This window comes from Piliocolobus tephrosceles, chromosome 14, assembly GCF_002776525.5.
Source record: "Piliocolobus tephrosceles isolate RC106 chromosome 14, ASM277652v3, whole genome shotgun sequence".
NCBI lineage: Eukaryota > Metazoa > Chordata > Mammalia > Primates > Cercopithecidae > Piliocolobus > Piliocolobus tephrosceles.
Window position 1 is genome coordinate 1,613,643 of NC_045447.1, and position 14,518 is coordinate 1,628,160.

The window sequence follows — 14,518 nt, forward strand, 5'->3', positions numbered from 1 at the left end:
TCTCTACTAAAAATACAAAAAATTAGCCAGGCGTGGTGGCGCACGCCTGTAATCCCAGCTACTCAGGAGGCTGAGGCATGAGAATTACTTGAGCCTGGGAGGTGGAGGTTGCAGTGAGCCGAGATCACACCACTGCACTTCAGTCTGGGTGACAGAGTGAGACCCTGTCTCAAAAATAAAAAAGTAGATAAAAGATGGAACTGGCCAGTGTCACTACCAGAGGGAACCACTGTCCCTTTCAGATGTGATCTGAGACTTCTGCAGGCAGCTAGCTTGGAATTGCAGGTGCGTCTTGGCTGCTGCTAGAAATCTTACGCGTGTCCTTCACAAGATGTGAGTGTGGACCTGCCCTGTTCTTCCCCTCTGTCGCAGCTGGCTGTGAAACGGACCCTAATTTACTTTCGCTCTCCCTACCGGTGGACATTTAAGCATTTTCAGGTTTTCCTAATTCACCGCACACTTGAGCACCACAGGCTTCTCCAGGCGTCGGGCGAATTCCTGGAAGATTCTGAGAGGAGAGGGGCCAGGTTTCCTCAGGGCTCTGGCCGGGCCTGCCAGCCTGCCCTCCGGAGGCATCTGTGTCTGTGCGACTCCCCACTCCTGCCAGCTGCTGGGCCCGTTCCCAACACCCTGGCTGGCACCTCCTGTTATCAGGCGTTTTAATCTGTGCCGGGGGAAGGATAAGGATGGTCTCTTGTTTCCATTTGCATTTCTTTGATTGGTGACGCGACCGTCTTGCTAGCACAAGACAGTTTCGTGTTTTCTGTTGGTGAACTGCCAGCTATTGCCTCCTCATCTTCTTGGAGCGTCACAGGGTCCCGGGAAGCTGGATTGTGCAGATGAGTGTGGAGGCAAAACAGCCCTGCAGTTCCCCTGAGCGTGTGGGTGCTGCCAGCCCGGGCACGCCTTCTGGGTGGGAGGGGGCGGTGGCCGGCGTGGCCTGGAGAGATGTCTCCGGAGCTGGCTGAGGAGGGCAGATCTGAGGAGGCCCCAGGCTTCCAAGTCCAGGGACGGACGGCTGGACTCATCAGAATTAACCATTAGGCCCCCCCTTGACTCAGTTTCCCCATCTGCAACCGGGGTCATGAGCGTTGCCCCATCCGCCGGAGGTGGTGCTGCCACAGGCCTGGGCTCACACATGGAAAGGCAGAGCGCCAGGGCCAGGGAGGGGGCGGGGGTGTTGGTGTCGTATGGGAACAGACGTCAGCCAGGGAAGGTGGAGAATTCTGGAGACGAGGGAGAAGATGGCTGCAGGACACCGAATGTGCCCAGCGCCTGTGAACCGTGCACCCAGAAAAGGCCAAGGGGATACATTTTATGTTACGTGTATTTTACCACAATTTTTTTTTTTTTTTTTAAAGGCCAGGCGAGTTGGCTCAGGTCTGTGATCCCAGCACTTTGGGAGGCCGAGGTGGACAGATTGCTTGAGCCTAGGAGTTTGAGACATGGTGAAACCCCATCCCTACCAAAAATACAAACACTGGCCAGGTGTGGTGGCACACGTCTGTGGTCCCAAGCTAGTCAGCAGCCTGAGGTGGGAGGAGCCCAGGAGGTGGAGGCTGGAGTGAGCCGAGATTGTGACACTGCACTCCAGCCTGGGTGACAGAGCAAGACCCTATTAAAACAACAAAAATCCCCACCAGTATGGCTTTGAGAGGAGGCCTCGGCTTTGAAACCCTGCTCTGTGGCCTGGAGCAGTTACTCAGACTCATCTGCACAAAGCGGGGGGCCCTTAGGACTGTCGGGGGATCAAATGGCGGGTGGCACTACTCTGCATGGAGAGGGGAGCAGGACTGGGAGCCCCCCGGTCAGCGCTGGCACAGCTTTGCCCCTGGTCATCCACCCCTGCTGAAGCTTTGGGGTGAGCTCTGTCCTCCTGGCTCCATCCCTGCCGGCTGCCCTGTGAGGGGCATGTACCCTATCTGGGGTATGCCCAGAGCTTCCTGGCAGCGCAGCAGGGCACAGGCTTGGGGTGCTTGGAGCTGGTCAGAGACTTCAGGTGTCCCTTGGACATCCCTGGTCCCAACCATGATGGGCTGCTTGGACGAGGCCACCTCACATTCGCAGGTGCTCCAAGGACAGCTGCCAGTGGGCTGGGCCCCTGCCAGAGTGGGGGCTGCTGGGGCCGGTGCTCAGGTGGCCGGGACCCTGGCTCTGTTCCTGCTCCTGGTGCGACCTCAGACGAGCCCCGAGCTCCCCGCCGCCTATTCATGGGGAAAGGGAACCCAGCCTGATTCTGTAGGGTAGGGGTGAGAGAGGGTCTCGGTCTTGGCTGTTTTCTGGAAGAGCCTTTTGGAGGTCCTTTCAGAGGTGTCCACTGGCACTGACACTTTCTTCCTGTTGTGGCCCTGCCTTGAGGGGCCAGTGACCTTCCCCAGGGTGTGTGGGGCCCCATCTCCTCTGCAGGGGTGCAGAGGCTGCTCTCCCTGATGTGGGTCCTTCGTGGCGGACGTGAGAGCCAGTGCCACTTCCTTTCCGGCTGGGTCCCCTGTGGGGTGTCTGAGGGCTGGGCAGGCCCCTGGATGTGGATTTGGAAGTGGGCGCCTGCCCATGTTCCTAGCATCCGAGTTCCAGAGGCTCTGGGTTTTCCCCTGTTGTAGGGGAGATGGAGGCAGTGCAGCCGTCGAGGTGGGTGAGCCGGGCCTGGGACTCTGTCCCTTCAGGGGCTCCCTCCCCTGTGTCTCCCGGTCTCCTGCCCTGCACCAGGAGGGCCTCTCCCCAGCCTCCTCCACACCCCACCCCCAGGCCTTCGCGCCCCAGCCTCGGCTGCGGGATCTGCGGGACCCATGTTCACGGTGGCCTCCCCTGCAGCATCATCAGCTGGTTCGTGCGGAGCTTCAAGTACTTCTACGGGCTCCGCTTCAAGGTGCGGGACCAGCACAGGCTGCAGGAGGCCCGGCCCTGCGTCATTGTCTCCAACCACCAGAGCATCCTGGACATGATGGGTAGGCCGGGCATCCAGGGCGGCTTCTGGGTTCTGAGTGGGGCCCGCTGAGCTGGGGCTGTGTGGGGCTGGGGCGGGGTCCCGAGGATGAAGACACAGGGCTGCCTGTGCCTGGGCGAGGTTGGCCTCAGTACCTCCCTCAGGGCTGGACACAGAGGCTCGGAGGCCACACGACCTGCCCAGGTAGCCAGGGAGAAGGCAGGGCCCCAGGCAGGTCTGTGGGTGCTCAGCGACTGTCTTCCAGCGCACGCTCTCTCCCCCTCTCTGTCTCCCAGGCCTCATGGAGGTCCTTCCCAAGCGCTGCCTGCAGATCGCCAAGCGGGAGCTGCTCTTCCTGGGCCCCGTGGGCCTCATCATGTACCTCGGGGGCGTCGTCTTCATCAACCGGCAGCGTTCTAGCACTGCTAGAACGGTGATGGCCGACCTGGGCGAGCGCATGGTCAGGGAGAACGTGAGTGTGCAGCGCCGCGGCTGGGTGGGGTCGGCGAGCGCATGGTCAGGGAGAACGTGAGTGTGCAGGGCCAGGGCTGGGTGGGGTCGGGGTGGGGCCTGGGCGGGGTCAGGCGGGGACCAGCCTGTGACTTGGTTTTGGCAGGAAAAAGACCCCCACATCACCCTGCTCCGCAGATCGGGTCCCACGCCAGCTGCTTCACAAAGTGGGGCTTCTTCTTTTTTTTTTTTTGAGACGGAGTCTTGCTCTGTCGCCCAGGCTGGAGTGCAGTGGTGGCGCGATCTCAGCTCACTGCAAGCTCCGCCTTCCGGGTTCATGCCATTCTCCTGCCTCAGCCTCCCAAGTAGCTGGGACTACAGGCGCCCGCCACCTCGCCCGGCTAGTTTTTTGTATTTTTTAGTAGAGACGGGGGTCTCACCGGGTTAGCCAGGATGGTCTCGATCTCCTGACCTCATGATCCGCCCGCCTCGGCCTCCCAAAGTGCTGGGATTACAGGCTTGAGCCACCACGCCTGGCCAAAGTGGGGCTTCTTAGGAGGGGAGGGAGCACGGCCTTTCTGGGGTGGCCTGGGTGTGAGGTCAGCCCAGGCTCTTCTCTCCCTGCAGCTCAAAGTGTGGATCTACCCGGAGGGTACTCGTAACGACAACGGGGACCTGCTGCCTTTTAAGAAAGGTGCCTTCTACCTGGCGGTTCAGGCACAGGTAGGCTGAGCCCAGCCCTCCCGGGGTGGGTGAAGGCTGGGGAGGCGGGGTCAGGCTGGCTTAAGGCAGGAGGTGACCACCCAGCCAAGCTGAGGACCCTTGGCAGGCAAGGGACTCCTCCCACTGAGTTGGGGACAGGGCCTCCTTGCCCCTTCCCACACTTGTCCCCTGACCGGCCAGGGAGGGCAGCCCCTTAGGCCTTTCGCCCACACAGAGAGTGACCAGCTGCCCTTGGTGAGCACCCAGGACGTGGCCTGCGAGGCTGGGCAGGTAGACAGGTGGGAAGCCGGGCCGCTGGCCTCTGCCCGCCAGGCTCTCAGGAAGCTCATTCTGGGCCTGTGCCTGGCTGGGGTGGGCTTCAGGGCATGGGCAGTGGGTCTGGACACGCCAGGCTTTTGGTGTAGCGGCGGGTCGGGCCAGAGCTTGGGGTGGGTGGAGCTCATTGTGAGCGGCACCTGCAGACTCTGGACGTCCTGGTCCCCAGCCTCCAGGGGTGCAGCGCGTCCTAGGATGTCTGGGAGAGGCCAGGGTATAGCCAACCCCGTGGCACCTGTCCTGCCCCTGCCGCTGTGCTGGGGAGAGTGAGCATCAGGAGAAGGGGCTTTTACCCTACCTGGGTGGGGTCTTACTCAGGGCCGGGGTCTCAGTTCCTTCCCTCACACTGGCCTGTAGTGGCCCCTGGTGCCTGACCCTGTGCAAGGTGGGTGGGAGGGGGCCCTCCTTCCGGAGGCTCCCAGCTAAGGCTGTGAGGCCTGGGGAGCCCCAGAGGCACTGGGCTGGGCGGGCATCCTTGGGTTTGATCCCAGCCCTGCCCAGGTGCAGGACACACCTGCCCAGCCTGGGGCTGATGTCACTTCCCTTTGGGGCGGAGTGACGGCTGGATCGGCTCTGGGAGAGGAGAGGGGAGATGGGCGGCTGTGATGGGGGAGGCTGGGGGTGGCGGCAGCCAGGAGACTGCTCCCAGTCCCCACCTACCTGCTGGCCCCCTCCCTCCCTGCCTCCAGTCCCCACCTACCTGCCGGCCCCCTCCCTCCCTGCCTCTAGTCCCCACCTACCTGCCGGCCCCCTCCCTCCCTGCCTCCAGTCCCCAGCCTACTTGCCGGCCCCCTGGAGGTTCCCTGGCTGCCTCAGATTAATGATCATCCCCAGGTGCCCTTGGATTTGACCCTGGTGGCTTCCAGGAACACCAGCAGGCTCCACCCCTCCCCCTGGCTAGAGCTGCCTCCCTCGCTAGCTTCCTGGGATGGAGAGAGGACTGGGAGGGAGGCGTGGGCAGGGAAGAGCGCCATAACCTCCTCCTACATCGGACAGGGCCCTGCCCCACTGGCTAGCTACACATCCAGTACGGGGACAGGTGGGAACCAGAAAAACAAGTGGCTAGCTCAGGAGGGTTTCCCAGAGGAGGTAAGTAAAGATTTGCAGGATGAGCTCTGCAACTCTGGACCAACCAGAGCAGGACCGGCATCCCAGGTCCCAAGGGCAGGACAGCCACAAGGACCCATGGCAGCAGCGAAGGCAGGGGCAGATGGGCCACTGGACAGGGCTCCCCAACCATATGCAGCCTGGGGTGTGCCCGGCCTGTCCCCAGGGCTGCCTCAGCCACGTGTCTCCCTGCCCACAGGTGCCCATCGTCCCCGTGGTGTACTCCTCCTTCTCCTCCTTCTACAACACCAAGAAGAAGTTATTCACCTCAGGTACCCCGACATGTGTGCGCCCAGGGTGTAGGCCCTGCCTCACCCTATGGTCACGGAGCCCCGGGCCCCTGATCATTCACATTTCTGGGAGGCACCCGTGGCGTGGCCACATGGTAACCATGTGGCGAATGAGTGACTCAGGCTGGAGTCCTGGCTGTGGGCTTTGTGGTCTCATGGTGGTCACCCTTCCCAGTGGCCCTGTGAGATGGGTGGTGCTGGGCCCATTTTTCAGATGAGGAAGCTGAGGCTCCAAGAGGGTAGCCTGGGTGCCTGACTTCACACGGATGGACCCCAGCTGTGCGCACAGCTTGGGGGCCTTGAGGCGGCTTCCTTCAGGCTGAAGGGCAGCCTCTGAGCCCGTGCGTCCAGGCTGATGTCTGCATGGGGTAGATGGAGCCCAGGCAGCCCGGGGCACAGGCAGCGAGGCTCACAGCCTGTGCCCTTTCCAGCCAGTTCCCAGAATGTGGGTACCTGGTGCCCAGGTGGGACAGTGGGGTCAAAGTTGGAAAGCAGTGGGGGAACCCAGCTCCACCTCTCCCACAGCCCCCCGTATGGAACGCAGAGGCCAGACAGTGGGGTAGGGGCCATCGGGAAGGGGGGCTTTCTGGGGGCAGTAACGGGAGCACAGACTTATCGAAACTGTGGCATGAAGGCCAGGCAGCTATGGGTTTTACTGCACCAACATTACTGCAATTAAAATAACCCACCACAGCTAGGGAGTCCAGGAGAAGAGCCTGGCCTCAGGGGCTTCCCAGGGAGTGGCTATGGGGGGCCAGGGAGAGGTGAGGCCAGGGCAGCAGGCTGAGGTGGGTCCCAGCTCCCCACAGGCTGCTGAGGTCTGTTGCTCCCCCGGCAGGAACAGTCACAGTGCAGGTGTTGGAAGCCATCCCCACCAGCGGCCTCACCATGGCGGATGTCCCTGCACTCGTGGACACCTGCCACCGGGCCATGAGGACCACCTTCCTCCACATCTCCAAGACCCCCCAGGAGAACGGGGCCACTGCGGGGCCTGGCGTGCAGCTGGCCCAGTAGCCGAGACCACGGCAGGGCAGGACCTGGGGAGGGCAGGTGGGAAGCCAATGGCTGGAGGATGGGCAGAGGGGACCCCCACCCAGGCTGCCAGACACCACTGTGTCCAGCTCCCCCGGCTCTCATTCAGCCCTGGAAGCAGCAACTCCCTTCTGTCACTGGCCTCAGACATGGGCCCCTGGCGTCCGCTGCAGGGGGATCAGCTGGACCCTCCCCAGGCTCGAGGGCAGGGACTCGCCCCCACGGCACCTCTGGGAGCTGGGATGATGAGGATGAGGCCTGAGGCTGTGGCCAGCAGGTGGGCTGAGCCACAAGGCCCCCGGATGGCCCAGGAGCAGACGGGAGGACCCCAAGGCCCGATGTTCACTGCCTGAGCCCTTTGCTCTGGCCACCTGGGACCCACTCGGATGCAGTCGGGCTCCAGGGTCCAGCCCACAAGCTGCATCAGGCTCTCAGCAGAGAAGGCGCCTGGAGGGCCGGGAGTCCCAGACTCACGCACCCTGGGCCACAGGGAGCTGGGAAGCAGGACCTGCTGCTCCTGCCGGCGTGGAGGACTCTCTGGAGTCAGCATTGTACTCCGTTGCTGTTTTTTTATAAACACACTCTTGGAAGTGGCTGGGCAGCTGTGGTCACTCACAGGGCGGGCAGGGTGACTAGGGTGGTAGAGCCGATGCTGCGTTCTCCCTAAGAGCCCAGGGTGGAGGCACCGCCACTCACCCGCGTTCCCTTTCCAGGGGTGGGCCCACATCACCCTCTAATACTTCCATCGATGGGTGGGGGATGTCGCCTAATTGGGGCAGGTGTGCCAGGATCCTCAGGGTACTGCGAAGGAGGCCAGAGATTTGCTTTTTGGCCTCTGGCTGGGGCCAACACATCCCCAGGACAAAGCTCTCTGTGGCCTCAAAGAAACCCCCTCTCCCTTGGAGTGCCCTCCCCACCCCACTGCCTGCTCCACCTGGCCCCCTTTGCCAGCCGGCACCCGGCAGCGGGTCTGGGTAGGGTGGCCAGGAGGTGAGCGCCCTCTCCCCAGGCCCCGAGTCCATCCACTGACACAGCAGCTCACATTTCATTTTTATTCTGCTGGGGGTCAGGTAGCAGCCCCCACTGAAGCCCCACCCAGCCTCCGGGCTGCCTGGCCTGTGCCACGGGTCCCAGTCTCCAGCAGAGAGTTCGTGAGCTCGTACCTTCCCTCAGCTGAGGGCCCACCTGGCCTTGGAATACCATTGGGCTGGCTAGGGGTGGATTGACACAGAAGACCCCAGCCCACCCCATGCCAGAGCCCTGGGAGCCTCCTGAAGAAGGGGAGGAGGAAGAGGAAGAGCGTCCTGCCTGGCTTTCCACTGAGTCACCCTGAGGCTCAGTCACCCCGAAGTGGTGTCTGGACCCCCAGCATGTCAGCCAGGGGCATGGGGGACGCAGGGCAGGGTAAAGGGCTCAGTCCAGCCTGGGGCGCTGGGTGGTCACGAGTCTTTCTTGCAGGAGCCTAGGGTTGGATGAGGCTAACGTCAGAGGTGACTGTTCCCCATAGCCTCCCCGCCCAGCCAGATCTGACCCCTTGGCCTTTGGTCACCCCCGACCCCCAAGCCTGGGTAGGCCCTCTAGGCCAACTGGGCGCAGACCCGGGAGGAAGGCTCTGGAGGGTGGGGGGCACTCACAGGACCCCAGCTGCTCCTCCAGGAAGGAGATCTGCTCACTCAGGGAGTCGATGCGGCCCAGCTGCTGGAAGGAGTGCACCAGGAGGCTGCCGGGGTCCGGGAGCCCGTGCTCCAGTGCCTGCGAGGCCAGGCTGTGCAGTGGGGCCAGCACCAGCTGCAGCTTCTGTGGGTGCAGAAGGGTGGTGACTCCGGGCCGGCCCCGCCCTCTCTGCTCCACCAGGGTCTAGGGAGGACCCTGGGAAGGGCTTCACAAGCCTCCAGCCCCAGCCCCTGCAGCAGGGCTCCAGGTGTCCACTAGAGGGGGCTGCTGTGCCAGAAGAGCTTGCGGCAGAGTGGGTGCCTGGGGCATCAGGCTGGCTGGGTGGTCCCAGCCTTGGGGTCCCTGGCAGAACTAGGGGGACGGCTGGACCACTGGCCTGTGGGAAAGACTGGCGAGAGCTCTTTGTCCTGGTGGGGACAAAGGTGGTGAGGGGTGGGGAAGTCTTGTCTGGGTCCAGGCTGTGTGTATGGTCTGGGGGGTTGCCACGCTTGGTTCCTCCAGCCCTGGGGGTCCTGGTCAGTGTCTGGCTGCCTCTGCCCGGCATGGATCCAGGCCAGGGCCCCCTCGGCAGTCAGCAGCAAGGAAGCTGCCTCCCCAGGGCCAGGACCTTTTCAGACCACCCCCAGCCATCTGTGGGTGGCGACCGTGTCCCAGGAGACTATGGAGCCTATATGCTGGCCTGGGCTTCTGCTGTCACGAGGACCTGCCCCACCCCAGGCCTCACCTCCTCCAGCAGGTCCACCCTGGACTGCAGCCTCTGCACTTCCTCCTTCATCGCACTGTCCACTCCTGGGGGCAGAGCCAGACGCTGGGTCAGGGTCGGCCGGCTCCCCACCCACACCCCCAGGCTCCCTCCTGTCCCCAGGGAGAGGCAGAGCCGGAAGACTCAGATCCAGGCCTCTGCCAGCCCCGACGCCTTCCTGGCGCTGGCCAGAGGTCTCAGGGCTGTGCCACCTAAGTACATCGGGGCACATGGCTCTGCGCAGCTGCTCAGGGTCCCGGCCACGCTGAGGGAGGTCGGAGCTGTGGTCTCCGCGGCGCTTTCGATGCGGTGCTGTGGACAGCGCATTATTACTCACGGTACGAGTTTGAAGTGTCACAGCGCGTACCAAAAGTAATAATGTCCCATCAACAGCGGAGGCGTGGCGTCTTCCAGAATGCTGCACTGGACGCAGACAGGCACTTCTGCCTTCTTGGCTGACCATGAGGCTCCAGGCAACCTGCCCCCAGTTCTTAGGAACCCAAACCTGTCCTCCCGCCCCATATTCCCTCCCTGGAGAGGGAGCCCCCACCGCCTTCCACCCAGGTTCCAGTGCCCCTCACCATGCCTAACACAGAGCCACATGGCAATGTCCACTGCCTGCCCGCCTCCCCAGGCCAGGCACAGCCAGGGCTGAGTTTACCTGTCAGGTTGGGGGCCACCCTGGGGGGCCCTCCCTTGGGCACGCAGTGTGTACCATCTGCAGACAGGCTGTGCCCCTCCCAACACTGGCACCAGTAACTGCCGGCGGTGTTGACGCAGCGCTGGGGACAGCCGGCCCCCCCAGCACTGCATTCGTCCACATCTGCAGGAAATGGGGTGTCAGGCGGCCATGCCTGCGGGAGGAGTCCTGCCCACATAGCTCCCTTCACAATCACTCATGGGCCAGCAGTAACCCCAGGACATGCAAAGAGGTGCCCAGGACCCTTCCAGGGTCCCCCAGGGTGGAGCCAGCCTCACCTGACTGGCAGATGTCACCCTGCCATCCTGCAGGGCAGCGGCAGTGGCCAGGCTGGATGCAGCTCCCTCCGTTCCGGCACGGCGGCTGGCATATTGCTGTGGGTGGGGGAGGCTGGTCACCAGCTCAGTTGGGTCCCCAGCGCCCTGTGGGGGCAGCTGCTAGGGAGTGGGTGCTCTGCGGCAAGGTGGTGCTTTGCTCCGGGTTCAAGAAAAGCAGCAGGAGCATTGCTGGAAGACTGGGGAATAGTCGCCCTTCTGACTAACACCGGGCACTGAGGGGCGTAGCCCTCACCTGCTCCACAGGCCCCGGGAAGCCCGCTGGTCCTCTTCCAGCCGGGGCAGCATGCGTACCGAGGCCTGGCGGGGGCCAGCCCAGGGCTGCGGCGGTAGGCGGTCCTATAGATGGTTCTGTGGGGTGGGCGGGACAGCTCAGAGGGGCATCCTACTCCCCCTTAGCCACCCACTGGGCAGCTAGAGTCCCCTCTCAGAGTGGACAGAGTCACCCCAGGGTGTCCCCAGGGGTTTTCTCCCCAAGGGATGGCACCGAGGGGTCATTGCACAGCCGTTTCCTTGCCTGGGCCTTCCGGTGCTGGCCGGGACTCAAGCCACAGCAGGAAGGCCCAGCCGCATTCTGCATGGAGCAGAGGCAGTGGCCAGGCCTGTGTGTGCCCCCACCTATCTGGCCTCCTACTGGGCATGCCTGGCCTGCAGCGGGTCATGGCAGAGTGTGGGTCCTGGGCATCGGAGCACTTCTTAAACCTCCAGGAGACTGAATTCCCAGGCCCCTCCCCCAGCAGGGGGTGGATCTCCCACACCCAGGAGGGAGGACTCTGCCCGAGGCTGAGACTTGGGGGTGTGAGCCCCTTGTGTGGGCCACAGGACCTCTCAGGGCCTCATCTGTGCCTGTTGGGAGCTGTCACATGGAGGGGCTGCCCAGTGCACTGGGGAGTCGGGCACCATTCTGTGGAGATGGGACCTTGCAGCCAGCGATACAGGGCAGGGAGGGGTTAGTCCCCCAGAAGTGGAGGGGTGCAGACAGGATGGGCGACCCCTCTAAACATGAGGATGCCCTTAGAGGTGCTGCCCTTTGAGACGTGTTGGGACAAGAGCAAGGATTAGGACATTGGAGGTGACTATGGAACCCCTTGGCTCCGACCACCCTGGGTCACCCATCTCAGTCAGCCCTCTCGTGGCTCTGGCCTCAGTTTCCCATCTTAGGCCCCAGGATTCACCCCCGACAGGCTGATGTGTGGCAGATGGGGGCAACTTGGGGGACTGGCCTTGGGAGGCTGGGGCTGGGTGGGCTTGGTTGGGTGGGGCACTCACCGGTAGGTGCTGCAGGCCCGGTGCCCGTCACAGGTGGTGAGGAAGGGCTGGTACACACGCTGCACGAAGGACTCGGAGACAGGGTCCCCGTGAGCCCCGACGGCACACACCCTACGGCTGTCAGGGTGGACAAGGGGTCAGCCCAGGAGTCCCAGAGCAGGACCCAAGAATGATGGGGACATGCGGCTGGGGCGGGACCTTCTGCAGGAGTCCCCAGGGAGTCCCCCACAGGTGCTGAGGGCTGCCTCCAGGAGGGGCTGAGGGCTCCTGGTCACCCCACCCCAGCACTCACAGGCCAGGGCTTGGCTCACCCTGGCCGGTAGGCGTGCTCCGTGCCGCCCGCTGCCAACACCAGAAGCCACACCAGTAGCATCTCCTGAGAGCCCCACATGGCCTGTGCCTCCGGGCAGGGCGGCCTTCTCCTCTGGGTGGCCTGGGGCACAAAGCATGACCCTTAAGTCTCCCCGAAGATGCTCTGTCCCCAGGCCACGGTTGCAGTTTGCACTTGCTCCATGAGGCCTGCCCAGATCATCTCCGCTGGAGCCTCCACCAGTGGGAGAGCCCCACGGTGGTGCCCACTCTCTCCTCCCCTGGCCCCCTCTTTCAGCTATCGAGACCCTCGCCAGCCACAAACAGCTGGGGCCACAGCCTGGGGACCACAGGGGGGGGCGATGCTGTCCAGAGCTCTTGGTACAGGAATCGAGTGGATCCTGCTGGACGTCTTGGACGCCCGAGGCTCCAGGAAGGATGGCTCCAGGAACGGGGGGCTGTTTCTCCTGTCTTGCCTGGTTCCAGGGCCCTCCTCACAGTAGGGCAGGGGTAAGTTTGCATCCCAGTCTGTGCAAACGGGGTGTTCGCAGGCAGAGCTGGGATCCAGCCCCACTAGGGACTTGCTGGCCTCAGCTGTTCTGGGCTTGGTCTCATCTTCTGAGTGTGGAACCGGCCCCGGGGGATGGGCCGGCAGCTGCAAGCCAGCAGGAACCGTTCAGGGGTGCACACATTCTAAGACCACCAGAGGGGCAGCCTTCATTTTAGAGGGGGTCCCTCCCAGGCTGGGATATGTGTGCAATCAGCCTCCAGGGATCCTGGGACAGTGGCTGTGACAGGTGCACACCTGGGGATGGGCAGCAGCCCCCTACAGTGTCACCAGAGCCAGAATCCAGCTCCCTCCTGGCTGTGCCGAAGGAGCCAGGGACCCGGTGAGGCTTCCTGAGAGCATGAGAGAGCCCAGAATGAATGGTCTGTGACAATGCCGGGGGCGGGGATTCTATCCTATACACAACCAGGGGTCTGGAGAGCTGGCGAGCCCCTGCCATGCTCCGGGGTCCCACCCAGGGCCTCTCAAGGGTGCTTCCCAAACGCTGGGTGGGTTCCTTCCGAGGCACTCCGGGCTCCCGGAAGGGAAAGGCCAGGCCTCAGGGACAGAGGCTGGGGTAAGGCTGTCCCTTCCCTGGGATTCAGTTTCCTCAGACACGAGAATAGGATCTCTGAGGCCCCTCCTTGGCTCTGACGGCCAGTCCTATAAACAGTCACGCTGTCCTCAGTCGCTGCTGGCCAGCCCCACTGGGTGTCTTCCCACCCACACCCGCTTCCCACGGACACTGCCACGGCATCACCCAGTCCCAGCGGGAGGGTAGCCTGGGGGTCCTTCCTGGACCTCCTGTCCTCCATGCGCTGGAGAGAAGAGGGCAGGGCAGAGGCTGCCAACTAGGCAGAGGCTGTCCTGGGCAGCCAAGGGGCGGGGACTTAGCTGGGGGGCAGGGGGGACATCCCAGCAGTTTTTGGGCAGGAGTTTGTCCAGGGGTCAGAGCTGGCTGGAGATTAACTCTGGGGATGGGCCTGGGTGAAGGACACTGTTAGGGGCTGGGCCCTGTGCGACCCCAAGGCAAGACTCGAAGTGGGGGGACAGGTGACACTGGGGAGGAGGACCCGGGAAGGAAGGAGGTAGGGCAGCGGCCGGGTGGCTTGGGGTGGGCAGGGAGATGCCAGGGCGGGCCTGGGGGGAGGCGAATCTCCCAGACCTCATTGCCCCCCACACATATTCGCACAGCACCCCCCACAATTCCTGAGAGTCGTCTGGAAAGGAAGCGGTGCTGAGAAGTGGAGACTCAATTTTTGAAAGTCATGCTTTTCCCGAGGCCAGAAGCAGCCCGCGGTGCTCTGCAAGCTGGCGCTGCAAGCCCCATTTCCCTTGTGGGGGCCACAGCCTCGACCCTGGGGTGCTGGGAGTGGAGGGGGCGGCGGCTCCAGGTGGACCAGTAGTCCGGTCCCCGTGCCCCCAGCGCCCACGGGCTCCCTCCCCACCTGCCCGGCAGCAGCCCCGCAGCCCCCACCCACGGGAGGCCGGGTCCGCAGAGGGAGGGGCCTGGCCGCGCCGCAGGCACTGGTGGACCCCTCGCGGCGGGAGCAGGGCTGAAGACCTTGGGGCCCATGAGGGAGGGCGCAGAGGCGGAGCGAGACGGACCTGCCCGCCGTCCCCTCCCAGCCGCGCGGCCGGCTCCGAGGTTGGGGGGGCGGAGCAGACAGCAGGGGCTGGGCCCCGGGGCGCTGGGTCGGGCTGAGTAGGACTAGGGGCCGCTGCGCCCCCCGCCCTCTCCGCCGCGCCGCCCGCCAGCCGCCGGCAGGGGGAGCCGGTTCCCGGGCCGGATGGGCCCCCTCGCGGCGCCCGGCCCGGCCCGACCCAGCCGCGGACGCCCCGGCCCGCTCCCCGCTCTGGGCCCCGCGGTCGCGCTGCCTCGTCCCGGAGCCGCCCCCGGCTCCGCGCGGGGCCAGGTCCCCCGCCCCCGGGGGCTCTGCGGGTCCCGCCCTCGCCCTAGCCCGGGCGACGAGCAGACCCCGACCCCGGCGCGCCCCGCTCGCTCCGCACTCACCGCCGGATCCGGGGCGCGCACGCGCCGCCGACACTGCCGCCCGAGCCCGCGCCGTGGGGGCCCCGAGCCCCCCCCCCCCCCCCCCCCC

The 14,518-nt window shown here is 64.3% G+C and overlaps 2 protein-coding genes across 2 annotated transcripts in view; one reads left to right on the forward strand and one right to left on the reverse strand.

The window, feature by feature from the left end:
- Positions 1-7,435, forward strand: part of AGPAT2 (1-acylglycerol-3-phosphate O-acyltransferase 2) — a 15,419-nt gene extending 7,984 nt beyond the window's left edge. Inside the window, exons 2-6 of the mRNA XM_023227626.2 lie at positions 2,812-2,945; positions 3,220-3,395; positions 4,001-4,096; positions 5,718-5,790; positions 6,647-7,435. Coding sequence (XP_023083394.1) covers positions 2,812-2,945; positions 3,220-3,395; positions 4,001-4,096; positions 5,718-5,790; positions 6,647-6,822 — 655 coding nt within the window. The 3' untranslated portion in view covers positions 6,823-7,435. The remainder of the gene's footprint in view (positions 1-2,811; positions 2,946-3,219; positions 3,396-4,000; positions 4,097-5,717; positions 5,791-6,646) is intronic.
- Positions 7,436-7,878: 443 nt separating this feature from the next.
- Positions 7,879-12,082, reverse strand: EGFL7 (EGF like domain multiple 7). Its single transcript, XM_026457499.1, has 8 exons — positions 11,872-12,082; positions 11,561-11,677; positions 10,527-10,642; positions 10,235-10,330; positions 9,918-10,079; positions 9,239-9,303; positions 8,475-8,637; positions 7,879-8,302 (listed from the first exon to the last, which is right to left on the reverse strand). The coding sequence occupies exons 1-8, from the start codon at positions 11,949-11,951 to the stop codon at positions 8,280-8,282; spliced, it is 822 nt and encodes a 273-aa protein (XP_026313284.1). The 5' UTR covers positions 11,952-12,082; the 3' UTR covers positions 7,879-8,279.
- Between the last annotated feature and the right edge of the window lie 2,436 nt (positions 12,083-14,518).